Source organism: Barbus barbus, assembly GCF_936440315.1.
Source record: "Barbus barbus genome assembly, chromosome: 37".
In the NCBI taxonomy this organism is placed as follows: Eukaryota; Metazoa; Chordata; class Actinopteri; order Cypriniformes; family Cyprinidae; genus Barbus; species Barbus barbus.
The window spans coordinates 3355567-3367771 of NC_136715.1; the positions used below are offsets into that span (position 1 = coordinate 3355567).

At 37.2% G+C, this 12205-nt stretch overlaps 1 protein-coding gene across 2 annotated transcripts in view; it reads left to right on the plus strand.

Moving 5' to 3' along the window:
• Window positions 1-12205, plus strand: part of LOC306857254 (receptor-type tyrosine-protein phosphatase gamma-like) — a 232741-nt gene that overhangs the window by 131791 nt on the left and 88745 nt on the right. For both annotated transcript variants that reach the window (XM_079397099.1, XM_079397100.1), the window contains exons 3-4: window positions 4655-4837; window positions 7524-7672. In XM_079397099.1, the coding sequence (XP_079253225.1) occupies window positions 4655-4837; window positions 7524-7672 (332 nt within the window). The remainder of the gene's footprint in view (window positions 1-4654; window positions 4838-7523; window positions 7673-12205) is intronic.

Below are 12205 nucleotides of genomic sequence, written 5' to 3' on the forward strand. Positions count from 1 at the left end.
GTGATCTCTTTTCAATAAAAGTGCTCTAGCGTTCCTCAAGTGGCCTTCCATTTGTGTTGTATGAAACTACTGCAAACAAATATATTAATATATATAAAATGTTCATTTTAATGAATTAAAAGTCTGTACCCATATATCCATATTAAAATTTAATGTTGAAATTTAATAATTTAAAAAAAAAAACCTAAGGGTTCGGTATAAACACTCAAACATACGCACATAAAATAATTCAGACATTTGAGGCAGTTTTTGAAAGAAGGTTCTTATGATCACCAATGTTGACATTTAAAAAAAAAAAAAATTGTTTTTGTATTCTTATGTTTATCTTTTATTTATTTCAAAACCACATTTTTTTGTCGACCATTATTCTAGTTTTCAGTGTCATATGACAATTAAGAAATAATTGAATCTGCTTATTCCATTTAGATATCCACTTTTAGTGCCATTGTTACTGGTGCATCTACGCATAAGGGTAAAGTGTGTGTGTGTGTGTGTGTGTGTGTGTGTATGTGTATGTGTGTGTGTGTGTGTCAGCACTGTATTCAAGAGGGGAAAAGAACACTTTCTCTCCAGTGTTCACTGGTTGCCTCACAGTCTGATGGATTCAAGCTGGGTAAATCCAGAAACACCACAGACACATTTCTCTACATTTATGACCCATCACTAATGCACCTGCAGCCGAGAGACAGGCTTAGTGTGACATATCATAGACATGTCAGAAACCCTAAGAGAAGCCACAGGAGAATTTTCAAAATCTTCTTCTGTTTTTTGTTGTTTGTCTCTCTATCTCTTTCCCTCTCTCTGTCTCTTTCCTATCCAAACTGACACATCTTTCCGAATGGTGTGTTTGTTTACCAGGTAACAATGCTTCAATTGGGTGAACATAATATAAATGCTCTTAAGATGTTCTCGCAATTTTGTTCGTAACATAAATTACACTGTTGCGCTCACTTTTTCTGCATCAGTCCGGAGAATTGTTGCTAATAGGGTGAAAAGCTCATTGTCACTGGGGGCCAAACGCAGTATACAGGTATATTTACACTCAACTTCTCTGGAGATTTGGAGACCGTTCATGGTAAAATATGCATGAGAACCGCAGCATTAGCGGAAAAGGATTTTCTTTTTGCTGTCTTCCTTTCACACATTTTGATGAGGGCATGGTTGTACTTGTCAGATGAATTTTTTGAGTGGCACGTCTTGTTTCGGAAGGGTTCTAAAAGGGAGTGGGAAAGAAATTCACCAGTCTGCATTCTCTCGCTGTCTTTGTTTTAGAAGTATTTTTTTCATGCTTTGTGTTTTATTCAGAGAATTTACAGAATTTGTTTATGGCTCAATGACATGAGGGTCATTTTTTCATATAAATCCATTAAAATAAATAAAAATACAGTAAAAATGCAATTCATAGATAGTGTGCCTTGAATTCATCTTTTAATGTAAAATTTTTTGGCGGGATATAAAAACAAGAATGTCCTAATGTAATATTTAAGAAAAAAACTTAATTAAAAGAATGGAATTCTGTTAAAAACATATTTAAAAGATATATAGCAGAATGTCCAAGCTGCTTCCGTTAACTTTTACTTCAAATGGAACATTTTAGCAACATTCCGAGTTCCAAAGAAGGAAGGCAGACAAACAGATTTTAAAAGACTTGTGGCTGAGTAAATGATGAAAGACTTTTTTTTTTCATTTCAGGTGAACTATACCTTTAAAAATTTAGAGCATCAATGGTTAGTGTGGTTGTGTGTTCTCATAGCAAAGCTGATGTCTTTTGCCCCAAAATGCAATCTCGTTTTAGGAGATTCATCAGCTTCTCCCACTCCCTTTCTCTCTCTCTCTCTCAACAAAGTTAAAAAAAAGAAGGAAACTGTGAACAGAGGCAGTATTGATCAAGCTGAATGAAATGTTGATTTGACACCTGGTCGCTGCTCCCTCCCTTTCTGTCTGGAGGGAGGAATGAAGGGTAAATCAAAATAGTGGGAGGCTGAGATCTCTCACAACCATTTAATGTTGGAGTGGGTTGAACCTTCCCTTCCATCCTCAAGCGAATAGCTTTCCATGTACTGTACCAGCCACCGAAGTGTGTTTTTACAAGAGGAGAGGAAGCGAGGGAGGCTTGAATTGATTGCTGGTTAAGTTGATAGACAGTTGGACAAACTACTTGTAACATGAAGAAACACTTCAACTAATGTGAATGATTGGTCATGGCAGTGCAAAATGTCATCCTGTTGTATTTAACATATAGTTTTGTGCGTGTAATGTTACTCCAATACTCCAGGGCGTGATAAAGTCATCTTCAAATGTCTGTTCCTTTAAGCCAGATTTGTTGTTATTCAAGTATATAACTATATTGACTGTTTCACTTACTTGCTCAGCAACTGATGTTCTGCCTTTGGAATAGTTGATGTGAAAGTGACAGCTGACAGTAGAAGACAATTTATGCTATTGCTTGCTGTGGACCTCATACGTTATATTTAATTTGAGGCAAATAAAAATTAGGATGTAAGGATAAGTCCATTCTGTACAGTTTTCCAGAATTCAGTCAGTCAAGTTTTTAGATTTTTTGGTTCATTGGGATGTTTTTTTAGAAAAAGGGCTTTTCAATGTGTCATTGGTTGATTGATTGACACAAAAGTATACAGCCTTATATCCCATTGAACTGACTGTACAGCGTTATTTTCATTAGAATTAAACTTATATTGGCTTCTACCCTGACTAAGGTGCATAGCACCCCTTGTAGCAATGCTAAGAATGCAGCAAGTACTTATAAAATGCATTCTGACATGTCAAAATGTAACAAAATATGAGTCGAATTTGCATACTTGCTTCATTGTATTTACACAAAGTACATTTTGAGACTAAAACAGATAGGTTAATATAATATCATAAACATGCTACTGTTAACTGGACAGAGCTTAATGTGTAAACAAATGAAAAATAGATGTAACGGAACAAATAAACCCATAAACCCAGCAAAACAAATAAAAAAGAAATTTTTCTGCTCAGAGGCAGGGTTATGTACTCGGACCCTTGGTTTTTCTCATCTGAGATGCGTGTCCTGAGGTGTGGTTGAGATTAAGTTTGCGTGTGCAGTTTTTCTAACCCTGTTTCGGCTGCATTAAGGAGTGAGTAATCTCTTCACACGCAAGTCCTCGCTCTCTTTCATTAGCCAGCAGTGCTACCCGGATCTATAGCACTCTGCTGCTCCATATGAAGCCCAGACCCATCCAATCAATATGCCCCAAGGCTGCAGTGAGGGCAGAGGCTGAGGAGGATGAATCCTAATTTGATGAAATACACATTTCAGATCGCTCCGGATGCTTGCAGGCCTGTGGTAATTGTCGACAAATTCATCTTAAAGGCCGGTAGCTGAGGACTGCTTTCAATTAGGGATGGACCGTCTGTTTAGCTGTTTGTGGACAACTGCTCACCTCTCACCAAGTCTGAGAGAGAAGAAACACTCACACACTCACACTCTGGCAATAAAGAGTCTCATCAGGATGTGGTTATTGCTCTGAAAGGTGCATTTATGATTTGGCAGGCTTTAACTGTGAGCAAAGCCAAAGCGGTGCTTCTAACCGTACTAGAGAGTTTAATGGACTCTTAAAATATCCTTGTCTTGTTTGCTTGTCCCATTTTGTCTGCTCAAGTCAAATTGCCTGTGCTTACTTTTATTTTACTGTGTATACGATGACAAGGGTCTCTACGGTGTGACATTGATCACTGATAGTTCCACACAGTGTTGGGAAACCTGCTTTCAAACAGTAATATGCTGTAATGCTAATTGTTGGACAAAATAGCTTGTTACTTGAAGCTACATTGTTTTGAAGGAAGCTGGTGTAATGTTGTGCTACTCAAAAATATAGTAAAGTTAGTAGCATTGCTTTTAAATTGTTCAACTCTGGTGAGTTTGGAAGCAACAGTTTTTAATTTTTGACTACTTTTGTGCAGCATCTGTACCTTAAAGTTAAAATGTAATGCTGGGCTACATCATGTAACAGTCCAGTTTCTTATACATGGAGCCAAAAAAACAAGACACTGTGGCCACGAATTAAGGTTCGCATGACTTATTAATTTGTTCCTTTATTTTAGTTGAATTGTGGCCACATTTAACTAAATCGTAAAAAAAAAAAAAAAAATCGGGATCGAATTGGCAGAATGTGGTCAAATTTTAGAGAAATTAAAATGAGGCAACAAATTAATCAAATGTGGCCACAATACCGAAATTAATGAATACAGTCTGTCCATGATTTGACTAAAACAAAGGAACAAATTAATCTAATTAATGATAATCTTTACGAAAATCTGAGGTCCAGCAAAAATTTACTGGGCCACAGCAGAATTGTATTGGGTCTCCAGTGGAAAGTGGCTTGCGATGCCACTGGTAACTTCTATAAACTGTTTCCATATTTGTCTCTATTGAGTGCTTGTAAACTTCTCAGCAGATTCAAAAATAAATAAAACTCTTGTCTGCTTTATTCTGGGTGCTTTAAAGGTCTTGGATTAAAGTGTGACTACTTTCATGAAGCTTTTCTGTTTTCGTGAGACAGACAGACATTTTGACTGGCATTTATGAAGAATAAAGTGAGTCTGGGAGTGGTTTGGCTTCTGTTTGCAGTGTGATGATCCATTGATTTGCTGTCTTTCTCTTCTACAGGGACATACGGACCAGATACAGGGTGGGCGGCAGCTTTTCCTGAGTGTCAGGAGAGAAACCAATCGCCGATCAATATAGCCGACCAAGACACTAAGGTCTCGATGGAGTACCAGGAGCTCACGCTGGACGGGTTTGATGCAGAGTCATCCAACAAGACATCAATGAAGAATACAGGCAAAACTGGTAAATACACACCGTCTTTTGGGGATAGTTTAACAAAAGAAAAAGTACATCGATCCATCATGTCATCGAATATAAGGACATAATATATTTCAGAATGTCCTGGCTGTTACATAAAAGTGAATGGGGTTTAAAATGGGCCAGGAAATGGATTTAGGATTTGTTGCAGCCAGGACACGAACCTTCATCTCCCATGTGCCCACCAGAGCTCAATGTGACAGTGGCAGCATCATGCCTTTGACTGCTACAAATTATAGGTTACATTGAGTGTTCAACTCTCATACTTTAAAGCTCCATCAAACTTGTATGGTGTTATCCCCCCCCCCCCCCCCCCCCCCCCCCGAACTTTTCACACTAAAATTCAGTTTTCATGCTACAGTCTTGCACCATTAAGCCATACTGCAGCAGAGCATATTGAGGAAGTAAACACAGACACGAATTGCCCAGCGTTTCCCTCCTTAACATAATCCGTGCAGAGGAAGACAAATGTCCCGCTGTTGTCCCATGAATAATGGAGAGCTGCTCTGCTATTTATAACTGACACATGAGTGTTTTATCAGTGAAATAATCACCTGGAACAGGGCGGCACAATAAACCTACAGATCTGGCACCTCTGAATAATGCATGACTCAAATCATTTTCTCTATAGACAACTACAACGTCAAGTGACCCTTGACCTTCTCACCTTGAGCGAAACACTCATTAGAGATGTCCAGAAAAGTTGGAATACTTGCTCACTAGATACTGTGTAGAATATAGTGTACACCAGTGTACAATGTGTGTCTAAAAATCTAACTTTTCTTTATATTTTTTAAACTCAATGTGAAACTGATAGATAAATAAATAAATAAGCAAGCAATGAATAAATCATTTATTCATATATAGTGTTTACTTAAATTATAATAATAATAAATTATATCATTTGTAAGCATATTTGACCCTGGAACACAAAACCAGACATACAGGTAGCACGGGTATATTTGTAGCTATAGCCAACAATACATTGCATGAGTCAAAATTATTGATTTTTCTTTTATGTCAAAAATTATTTGGACATTAAGTAAAGATCATGTTCCATGAAGATATTTTGTAAATTTCCTGCTGTAAATATATCAAAACTTTTGATTAGTAATATGCATTGCTAAGAACTTAATTTGGACAAATTTAAAGGTGATATTCTCAATATTTAGATTTCTTTGCACCCTCAGATTCCAGATTTCCAAATAGTTCTAACAAACCATACACCAATGGAAAGCTTATTTATGCAGCTTTCAGATGATGTACAAATCTCAATTTAAAAAAACTGACCCTTATGACTGGTTTTGTGGTCCAGGGTCACATATGATAAATATATAATACATTAAAATGCTTATTAATCCAAGTATGAATAAAGATGCCTTATCTTTAAGCCGTCAAATCAGTTTGTTACACTGAAAATGGATGATCAAGTCAAGTATATTGCATTTTGTGGTATAGTATTTCTCTCAGTGAGCTTGTTTCTCTTCCATGCATTCTGAAATCAGCTACTGTGCACGGTTTACATACTGTATACAGCAGAAAACTAAAAGTAGTATGCTCTTCCAAACACAGAAGTGTTTTTATCGAGTGAGCGAGCAAGTGTGTGTTGTTGGACTGCCCAGTGCAGAAGCTTCTCACAGACCCCCGCCAAATTAAACTTAAGAAATTCATGAGATCTTGGAACCTTGAAGAAACATTTGCATTGATCAAGGATTTTCTGGCAGGCGAGGCCTAGTTTTCACATGCTGCCGTTCCAAGGTCCTGCTGGCTTAGCCATCTAATTCCTGCCTGTTTGTTAAAGCTCATGAAGCTCAGAGCTGGAATAACTAATGAAACCCATGCTCCCTCTCATGTCGGATTACGTCAAAGAAACCAACAGAAGACCAAACAAGTTAAAGAGGAGTCGAGAGAAGTACAGAGAGTGGCGTTGTTTTTTCCCTGGCTTGAGAATGTACGTTTGTGCGAAACCTTACTTTTGCCCCTGGCACCTCCGAGTCACTCCGCGTTGCTGTGGTGACGGATTCAGACTGCCACCAGTTGATTGCTTCAATATCTCAGCGGTTGGACACTAGCCTGTTTCGGTAAGATTACAAGCGTGGTTTCAGAGGAGCGGTTCTTTTAAATAGGACACAAATCTCTTGTGGCAAGCGGCGAGAAAAAAAATCACTCTGAAATTCAATCAGAAAAGGAAATCTGTCCAACAAAGGCTGTGCTATTTAAGGTCGCACTCATTAATTAAAGTCCAGTCCTAGTGCGAAAGACTAATTTGTGGATCTAAATGCTCTTGGATGGAAGAGCTTTCACTATGGGTTGCTTCTTTTTTTATTGCTCGGGTTTTATGAAATAACAAAAGGAATCAAAAAAGCAATTTGAAATGGTGTGAGGGGGAAATGTCTTCTCAGCCAAATTACTGCTTCATTTGAGACCTGGCCTTCTGAGGACGACAGCAACAGCAGAAAGAAAGTGCGTATAATATTCAGCCTATGTCCCTAAGGAAGCTAAATGAATAATCATAAATATTGAAATGAAGTGTCCTCCAGTCATTTTCTTTATTTTCAGTCAGAAATGCATTGGTCCTTGGAAGGCATTTGGTTGTACATGCCAAGAAAGTGGTCTTTATCTCACGGTTTCTCCCTATTTAACCCTCTTTCCTTTTCTCTGCACCTCACAGTGGCGATCTTCCTGAAGGACGATTATTTTGTGAGAGGAGCCGGGCTACCGGGCCGCTTCAAAGCCGAGAAGGTGGAGTTCCACTGGGGCCAGAGCAATGGTTCAGACGGCTCGGAGCACAGCATCAATGGCAGGAGATTCCCTGTGGAGGTGAGCTCCAACGTCTGTTCCATATCTAAACAACCCAGCTCCGCAAACTCCCAATTTATTTTACTACTTGCTTTATTTTGCGGGCTATGCTACTTTTTGCAATTGTACTTTTACTTGGGACTTTCTTCTGAAAAAGAAACAGCACTATCCATTTCAAATGGCCCAAGATCTGTGGTGCTTCAAGGGTCTGTTGCCTTTTTTATCTGTCCACAATAAAATGAATAAGAGTTTCCCCAATAAAAAAGAGAAAATTCTAGTTTAAAAAGAATCTAATTTCATTGTGCTAAATGCCATGTGGTGTAACCAACAACAAGTAAAAACATGTTTTCCTTACAACTTAAATGCATGCGTGTCTTAAATGCACAGTAAATATATAAATATATTTTTCAAGGTAAAAGATTTTTTGAGCTGCAAGATATGATATTTTACTATATTTGTCATAAAAAGATTGTTATCTGAAATTGATTGTATTGATCTTGACATGTCATAGTCATAGGCATCACATGACAAATGTTGGGAAGAAGTTTTGTTCATATATTTAATATAAAAAAAAGAATAAAATATTTAAAATATGTAAAATAATAATGATAACAATAATAATAATAATAAAAGGCTACGTCAAACTACTAAAAAAGCTTAATTTAATTCTTAATTTAATTTTGTTATTAAATAGGTGTAATAAAATTAGATCATTTTTGACTTTATGCCCTCAAAATGAATTTTAATTCATAAATGAAAAACATGAAGAGGCACATTTAAATTAATTTACTGCTTTTTAGTGGGGTTTTTTTGTTGTTGTTTGTTTTTTTTTATTTAATTAATTGCAAAAGAAAAAAAATGATCATCACACCACAGCTCAGAAGAGAGGGAAGGCAAACAGAATCATGGTGCATGGAGAAGAAGAATGTTTGGCCGTCTCTTATAGAAGCGTGTAAAGGGCGTTCCTGTATTGATTGCACAGGACATTAAGGAGACGAGCTCTCTCTTGGGTCTGATCACTGTCTGCTTGTGTCTTTCTTTGCAATTCTGATTTATCATTATGGCTGCCTGGCACCTCTCGTGCACACTTGAAACTGGTTTTATCACCCAGCCTCAAATATGCAAGTGATAAGAGTTTGGCCTGTCTTTCAACCTTAAGTGCGATGACTATTGTTTGGTTTGGTGGATGTAGTTTTATTGCCACCCAACCTAATTTAGAGAGTAAAATATATGTTTTGTTGGCCTGCTTTATGGTCCCTTGTATTGGCAGCTTGATATGGCTTTGTGTGATAATGTCTTTGCAGTACAAATCTCATTGGCACTGAAGTTCTCCTACTACATTCTTCCAGCTACAACGTGTAGATGTTGCTTGCTTGAAAAAGACATTGAAAATTGTAAAAAGGAATTTAGAAATCTTGTATTAAATATAAAGCAAATCATAGTATTTTACTGTAATGGAAAGAGACTTGCTGCAGTTGTGAGAGGCCAATGTGTGACAGTGATTTTAGCACATTTAGAAATTATTTTATTCATAACCAGATCAAAATGAAAAAAGAACAGAAGCAGGACAAAATTATTTGTGTGTGTGTGTGAGCTTATGATTCTTTTTAGTGAATCAAAACTAAGCAGCACGACTGATGTAGTATAACCACAAGGAATGGCTCTTATGATATAGTTCTGTTTATTGAATGAAAAGCAGCATGAGCAGTGTAATATTACCAGGTCCTGAACAAATGACACTTATTAACCATACTTTTTTAGTGACTCCAAAGGAAACAGCATGACTATGTAGTCCAATTCATCCCTGACTGAATGACCGTTAGGAGCCAATTCTTTTTATTGAATCAAATCCATACAGCATGGCCAGTGTAGTCCAACTAATGCCAGAACAAATGACTCTTACAATCCAGTTTCAACTTAATTAACTTTTAGTTAATCAAAACAATATAGCAAAATAGTCTAACTAATTCAGAATTACCTGCATGAGCCGGTTCTTATTAGTGAATCAAAAGCATACAGTGCAGCCCGTCTAATTTTACCAATTCCTGAACAACTGACTCTTCTAAACTATTCCATTTTAGTGATTTAAACACATACTATCCGTTTTATAGATCTGCATTTGCAAACATATATCATGTTTCCTTCAAGAAAGCAAGTGATCAGTTAATCAGGTAGCTTCAGAGCGGACATGTTTTATTCAGAGCGACTTTTGGACAGTCTCACTAGAGCGATCTGTGTTTAGGTTTCTCTGATGTCTGTCTGTAGTGTGTTTGACTTGTTTGGTCTGTCACATTTAGTGTCTTGTAGTCGATGTGAGTTGAGCCTGAAGCTCAGAGAATGTAGATGAGGCTGCTCTTTTCACTCTGTTACACAATCCTAGCTGTAAAAAGAAAAAAAAAGAGACAGGCGTGAGAAAGAAGAGTTTGGAACATCACAGAAGCAGCAGAAACAGATGACATGACGAGAAATGCTAGAGGTAAGGTTAAGAACAAAACCGAATAACAAGACGGAAAAAAGGTCAGAGCTGAAATGAAGTGTGGCTTATTATGAATTAGTCCTCACCAGCCAAAACGCTAGCTTACAACCAACATGCTAATTAACAAAACTAATTGAGTCAGAAAGCTAATTAAGACTATCAGCAGTGGGGCTTGTGGTTTTCCTGGCGTGACGTCATATGTTTTGGTCTGTGCTCTCTTCATGAAAGCTCTCAGGCCTCGATCCTTCACGCAGCTCTCATAGACAATAGCATCACCTGTGGATTAAAGCCATTTACAAAAAACCTACATTAAGCGTAAGTGCTCATTCGGTTTCCTTATAAAGTGGTCATGACATGATTTAGAGGGTGTAGACTGAGAGAAGAGGGCTCATTAAACTGAATTAATTATACTAATTAGAACCACTGAAGAATTATTGAAAGACTAGGGATGGAGGGTTGTTGCTGTTGTGGTCGTGGTTGCTTTTGTGTTTCCATTTCTCTTTGAGGCAGCTTTAAATCACTTAAAAAAAGATATAATATCAATATTGTGTAGCCACTGACAGTGTCATCTACACAATTTTATAAAACTACAGTACATAATTAAATAGTGTTATTTTTTTATACAACAGGTGAATAAAGTTCACAAATAAAATAAAGTATATCAAGATTGTAGTTAAGTGTACTTCATGTGTATCTGTACTGTACACCTTATCCATCTGCACCTTAATTTGATTTAACCCACCAGTACACAGCTAAAATACATGTAATACCTTTCTAATTCTATTAAAATGACAGAATATTACCCAGGCATAAGCTTCTTAAAATAAAGTGTATCAAGATTGTACTTAAGTGTACAAGTAGCTGTGTAACAGACTCAGCCTGTTACATATGTGTAACAGTAACTGCCTATTACATCTACATAATTACAAACTGTTCCATAACTTAGTTGCATGGTAAGTATATTTTGTTTCATGTAAGTACAACGGCTACTACTAAGTGCTTAATTAGGTATTTACTCTGTATTATGACACCTTAAAATAAAGTGTTACCATGTGCGACCCAAATTAGTACTGTGTGGACATGATTAAAATAAAAGAGGGAACACAGTGCAACATGGATATGATTGAACTAAAATAATGAAATTAAAAAAACGTGGATGAATCATTGTTTTGAACAAATCAGTCGATATACTTATTACACTACACACATTCTTATTTCCTTAAAAGTTCTTTAAAAATAGGAGTTTAATTTGCTATGTGAATCCATTTAAAGCTAATGTATTTCCTAATATTTATTGGGTACTGTAATGAATACCTCCCATGGTATGTGTACACCTGGATGAAAGTCGTTGGTTTTCAAGATTAATTAAAGAATTCTGTTACAATTCACAGAAGATGCTAAAAGCTGCTTTTGTTCGTTATTCATTGTTTGGATCAGTCAGTGTGAGCCAGACTAATTCGGGACTTGTTTATTTGTTGATTCCTTTATTGTTTGTTTCTTATCTTAACCGAGTAATATTACAGCTCTGCTTAGATCATCAAACTGAGATTTTCAGGGAACCGCACACTGCCAAGTGCTCCCGCTTTGCATACAGATTACTCCTCCACAAAGCATTCTGCATTACTGAGTCGCCCTGGCCCTGTTAACCAAAGAAGTTTTCATGTTTTTGTTTTTGAAGTGTGGCAATTACTTTTGTTTTAGCTGGAGAGTCGACTGGAGACCTGAGGTAATTAAACGCTTCCCCCTGTGGAGGGCTGTTCAGAGCCTGACCGACAGGACTGCTTCTTTTGACGGAGCACCCAGTGGCCCTTGACTTCAATCTGAGAGCTGCCAGATCACTGTCATTATCACTGGGGAGAGCACTCTCCATCCTTCACTCGTCCGTCAAGCAGACCTTCCAGATGTATGGTAATCCAGGGCTTCACGGCGTTGACAAAAGGCCCTCCTCCGGAGTGTTTTGTACAGCTAAAAAACAAACTTGAGGGATTTAGGAAAAGAACACATTAGTTTTTACTCGGATTCCCTGCATAGAAGTACACTATTTTTGGGTAAATATGTATTTTTAAGACTTTTCTTTA